The sequence below is a fragment of the Myotis davidii genome, unplaced genomic scaffold (assembly GCF_000327345.1).
Source record: "Myotis davidii unplaced genomic scaffold, ASM32734v1 scaffold845, whole genome shotgun sequence".
Lineage (NCBI taxonomy): Eukaryota > Metazoa > Chordata > Mammalia > Chiroptera > Vespertilionidae > Myotis > Myotis davidii.
In genome coordinates this window covers 1,278,176-1,282,774 of record NW_006296223.1, presented here as the reverse complement: position 1 = coordinate 1,282,774, position 4,599 = coordinate 1,278,176, and the positions used below count along the sequence as shown (strand labels likewise).

Below are 4,599 nucleotides of genomic sequence, written 5' to 3'. Positions count from 1 at the left end.
CGCCTCTCCCCCTCGCAGTACATCCACTCGGCCGGGATCATCCACCGGGTAGGTGGCTCTGCAGGGCCGCGCCCCGCCCTCCGGGCCCAGCCCGCTAACCCTAACCCTGCATGCAGGACCTGAAGCCCAGCAACCTGGCGGTGAACGAGGACTGCGAGCTCCGGGTGCGCGCTGGGGATGGGCGCGGGCGCAGGGGGGCGGCAGGGCATGGAGGCCGCGTTCCTGGAGGCGCTGACCACCCGGGTGCCTGCTCTAGATCCTGGACTTCGGGCTGGCACGCCAGGCGGACGAGGAGATGACGGGCTACGTGGCCACGCGCTGGTACCGGGCCCCTGAGATCATGCTCAACTGGATGCACTACAACCAGACAGGTGACGTCAGCCCCTGTGGGGTGGCCAGGCAGAGCCCATGCCAGGGCCTGGGGGGCGGGGGTGGGGCAAAGCCAAGGACACTGGGAGCTCCAATCTTGGGGACCCAAGGCCTGGGGCCAGCATTCACAAACAGACCTTCAGAGGGGCGGAGCATGGTGGGTCTTGGGCTGACCCCTCCCCTCCCCAGGGTCTGGCTAGAGGAGGAGGGGACCGGGGGATGGTGGGGACACTGGCTGGCACAGTCCAGGCAGTCCCCCGGTTCTCAGAGGAAGGACGTGGGTGGGCAGACTGATGGAGACACCTCCCCCAGCAGTGGACATCTGGTCTGTGGGTTGCATCATGGCCGAGCTGCTCCAAGGAAAGGCCCTCTTCCCGGGAAGTGACTGTATCCTTGGCCCAGGTGGGGGAGGAGGGCTGAGCGCCTGGGTCCCTTCCTTTGGGGGGAGGTTTGAGGGGACGGGCTCAGCCCTTTGTGGCCAGTCTTTCCTCTTCTCCCCCCACGCCGTGCCACCTGGGCGCACTGTCCCGGGCTGTAGGAGAAGGGTTCGGGCCTGGCCGTGGGCATTTCCTGAGCCAGGCAGACATTGACCAGCTGAAGCGCATCATGGAGGTGGTGGGCACGCCCAGCCCTGAGGTGCTGGCAAAGATATCCTCAGAACACGTGAGTCACCAGCCCCGGCTCCTCTGCTGCCCCGGCCCTGGTGCTGTGGGGGAAGGGCCGTGTGGGGAGCGTGGGCCGCAGTGGAATAGAGCCCAAGGCAGGTGCCTGGCCCCTTCAGGGGAAGACATCCGGGCGTGAGGCACAGGGAGGGCAAAGTAGCAGCGCCACCGCAGTGCCCTGGCCTAGGAAGGAGGCGCAGCGCCAGGCCAGGTCTGTCTGTGCAGGCCCTGCCCTGGCTGTTGGAGTGAGTAAGGGGGCTTAGGGCCAAGGAAGGTCGTGGGGAGTGGGGGGTGCCGCCCGCTCAGGCCCTTCCCATGTGCCCCCAGGCCCGGACCTACATCCAGTCCCTGCCTCCCATGCCCCAGAAGGACCTCAGGAGCATCTTCCGTGGCGCCAACCCCCTGGGTGAGGACGGGCCTGGGTCCGGGCTGGGTGCCAGTCTGGCCCTGGATGCGGTGCTGACCCCCGGCCCCTCCTCCCCTGTCTGCGCTGCAGCCGTGGACCTCCTGGGAAGGATGCTGGTGCTGGACAGCGACCGGAGGCTCAGTGCGGCCGAGGCCCTGGCCCACGCCTACTTCAGCCAGTACCACGACCCTGAGGACGAGCCTGAGGCCGAGCCCTATGACGAGAGCGTGGAGGCAAAGGAGCGCACCTTGGAGGAGTGGAAGGGTGGGCCTGGGGGGGGGGAAATGGGGGGAGGTGGCGCCCAGGGGCCGGAGGGCCACCTTCCCTGGAGGCCGGGCACTGCCTGTTTGCTGCAGGAGGGCCTCAACTCATCCTCGGGGTGGTCTGGGAGGGGACAACACGCCCCCCCCCCCACTTCCGGGCGGTGGTTAGAGATGGGGTTGGTACATCCAGCAAGCAGGGGGCAGCACAGGGCAGGCTCTGGAAGGGACAAGGGCCGAGGCTGCCCTCGGATGGTGGTGGGCCTGGGCTGGTGGCTGGCACCAGACAAGTGTGCACTGGGGGGCACTGGGCTGGTGGCAGCACAGGCTCACCTTCCCCCTCACTCCCCAGAACTCACCTACCAGGAGGTCCTCAGCTTCAAGCCCCCGGGGCCACCGCAGCCCCCAGGCAGCCTGGACGTTGAGCAGTGAGCCGCTCTGGAACTCACGAGGGGCCCGAGCCTGCCCACCCCGGCTCCACAGCCTGCCGGGTTCCCACCAGGGCTGCCTCCCACCTCACGACCCCGGCCTGGGACCCCTGGTCTGCATGCTGCTCCCGTGGGAGTCTGCGCACACATATGAATGCATGAACGTGTGCACGTGTGCAAGCCGTGGGCATAGGAGCCTGGACAGAGCGTCCTGGCCTTCCTTGGTCCTCTTACCGCATCCCAGCAGGCAGGGTCTCCCTTGGGACCTTACTGTGGAGGCCTGAATGCCTGAGGGGTCCCCTTCGGAGTGTGTCTGTCTCCAGATCTCAGTCCCAGTGGGCTGTCTGTTGGGGGTGGTGCATTGGAGCCAGGGCCCCTGGAGACTCAAAGGGCAGGGACTCAGTGGTCTGAGCTGCTCAGCCCGGAAGTGGGGGGCTACCCTGGGAAACGCTGAGACCCAAAGGCCTGAGAGCTGGGCAGGGTCTTCCCCGGGGGGTGGCAGGGCAGGGACAGCCACCAAGTGTCACATCAGACTGCCTGGAGCCACGTGTTTTCCTGTGTTGTGTGGCACACACGCCCTAATGTGTGTTCCTTGTATTTACATGGGAAGGCGTGTATGAATCCATGGGCACCCGAGGGCCAGTCTGTACTAGCAGGAGGCCCACGTTGGGGTGGCTGTACCTCCCTCCCCTCCCCCCGGCGTCTGCTGTCACTGAGGGGGTGCTGAGGTCCTGCTGTGCACCATGCGAGGGGCTCAGGTGGGCAAAAGCCATGGCATTCTCCTTGGGCTTCTGAAGCCTGAGGGCACAGTGCCAGCTGGGGAGCTGGCAGTCATGGGGCTGGGGGGACGCTAAAGGGGCTGGCCCACATCGAGGCGCACTTGGACCTGGCCCTGCCACCGAGAGCTGGGGTGCTCTGATCTGTGGGTCGGCCCTGACCCCCCTCCTTCCAGAATGGAGCTGACTTCATAACCTCTGCTCCAGATGTGGAGGTGTGAGTCTTCTCTGTCCAGGGGTGGCGTCAGGTGCCAGACAGTGGCCTCCTACCTCGTGGGACCCAGGGAGGGCTAAGTGTCCAGTGCCTGCACTTGGTGTCTCAATAAAGAACATTTCTTCACTCTGTCTGGTGTGGCTCAGTGGATAGAGCGTCAGCCTGTGGACTGAGGGGTCCCAGGTTCGGTTCCAGTTGGGGATCTTGCCCAGGGGCCGACTGGAGTGGGGGATGTAGCTTTCCTTCCTGTTAAGGGGAGAGAGGGTCGCTTCACTCTCTGGCCACAACGGAGCTACTGTAGCTCAGGTGGGGGTGGGCCTGCTCCCCCATGGGGAGTCAGGCAGGGTGTCCCCAGGACGGACATTCTGTGCCCTTGCTCTGGGCCTTGGGGCTGGGGACCAGCTGGGAGTTGAACCTCCAGGGGCCTGGGCAGTGTGGCTCTGGGCTTCAGGTCCCGGGGAAGCCCTGCAGACCAAGGGGTGCCAAGACCTGTGCGTGGGGTGCGGGGAGGTGGGGAGGCATGGCAGCAGGACCGGGGCGTGCCTCACCTGGGGTCTGGTCCTAATGAGAACCCCCCTGGGCCCTGGGCTCCACCGCCGGGAGTCAGGGGCGGCTCAGGGCTTCCTGGAGGAGAAGGGAGCCTCGGGCGCCCAGGGCATGAAGGGCACGGGGTGCAGGTGGCTGCGGCTCAGGGGCCCCAGGCTGCCCCCGGACTGTCTCCAGGCCCCGAGGGCTCAGCATCCCCCGCAGGCAGGCGCCCCAGGTGTAAAGCTGCTCTGGCTGGCCCGGCTGCTGACCTGCTGATTCATGGTGGCGGGGCAGGGAGGGCTGCGGGGATCCTGTTACCCCTCCCTCACAGCCCTGGCTCACTGGGCCGGGGGCTCTGCCCTTCACAACCTGTCTGGTCCAGGACGGGGTCTGACTCCTGAAAGGATGATGCCCCCACCGAGGGGAGCAAGGGGGTGCTGAGAGCTGGAGTGGGTCAGCACACCTCCCCGAGAGAGGAGAGGCCCAGGCAGGGCCCTGAAGGACAAAGGAGGGAGGAAGCTGGACAGGGGCTGCACAGCGGGGTGGCCAGGCAGAAGGACTTGCAAATGCGTGGAGCAGGCTCCCCAGATGCCAAGGGAGGGGAGAGGGAGCTGGGGGTGCATGGGGACCTACGGGATCACCTCTGGCTCCTGAGTTGGGGAGGCTTGGGGCCAGTGGTCACAGGGAGGGGTGCTGGAGGTGCACCCTCAGTTTGGGAGACAGAACCAACTCGCCCATTCGGAAAAGGGGATGCAGACAAGACAGGTGCTGGGGGGCCACACGCTGAGGATGGACGGACCAGCCGCAGGGGAAGGGGTGGGCTGGGGGCCAGGGAGGTGCACTCAGGGCATGGACTCAGTACTCAGCTCAGGGACCTCGGGCGGGACACCCGCGCTGGGGGCGGTGGTGTTGGCGGAGCTGGTGGACAGTGAGCCCGGGGTGGGCATACAAGTCCT

At 66.5% G+C, this 4,599-nt stretch overlaps 2 protein-coding genes across 7 annotated transcripts in view; both read left to right on the top strand.

Moving 5' to 3' along the window:
* MAPK11 (mitogen-activated protein kinase 11) overlaps window positions 1–3,246 on the top strand; it is a 3,636-nt gene extending 390 nt beyond the window's left edge. The window contains exons 3-10 of one of the 6 annotated variants that reach the window (XM_006771107.2): window positions 19–48; window positions 117–164; window positions 257–371; window positions 685–756; window positions 953–1,032; window positions 1,359–1,437; window positions 1,528–1,701; window positions 2,050–2,218. In XM_006771107.2, coding sequence (XP_006771170.2) covers window positions 19–48; window positions 117–164; window positions 257–371; window positions 685–756; window positions 953–1,032; window positions 1,359–1,437; window positions 1,528–1,701; window positions 2,050–2,129 — 678 coding nt within the window. In that variant the 3' untranslated portion in view covers window positions 2,130–2,218. Of the gene's footprint in view, window positions 1–18; window positions 49–116; window positions 165–256; window positions 372–681; window positions 757–907; window positions 1,033–1,358; window positions 1,438–1,527; window positions 1,702–2,049 lie in introns of all 6 variants that reach the window. The other 5 variants (XM_015568733.1, XM_015568731.1, XM_015568730.1 and 2 more) reach the window with 5 other exon arrangements.
* A 1,246-nt stretch (window positions 3,247–4,492) lies between these two features.
* The window catches only part of MAPK12 (mitogen-activated protein kinase 12), an 8,579-nt gene continuing 8,472 nt past the window's right edge, over window positions 4,493–4,599 (top strand). Inside the window, exon 1 of the mRNA XM_015568717.1 lies at window positions 4,493–4,582. Within this exon, the coding sequence (XP_015424203.1) occupies window positions 4,493–4,582 (90 nt within the window). The remainder of the gene's footprint in view (window positions 4,583–4,599) is intronic.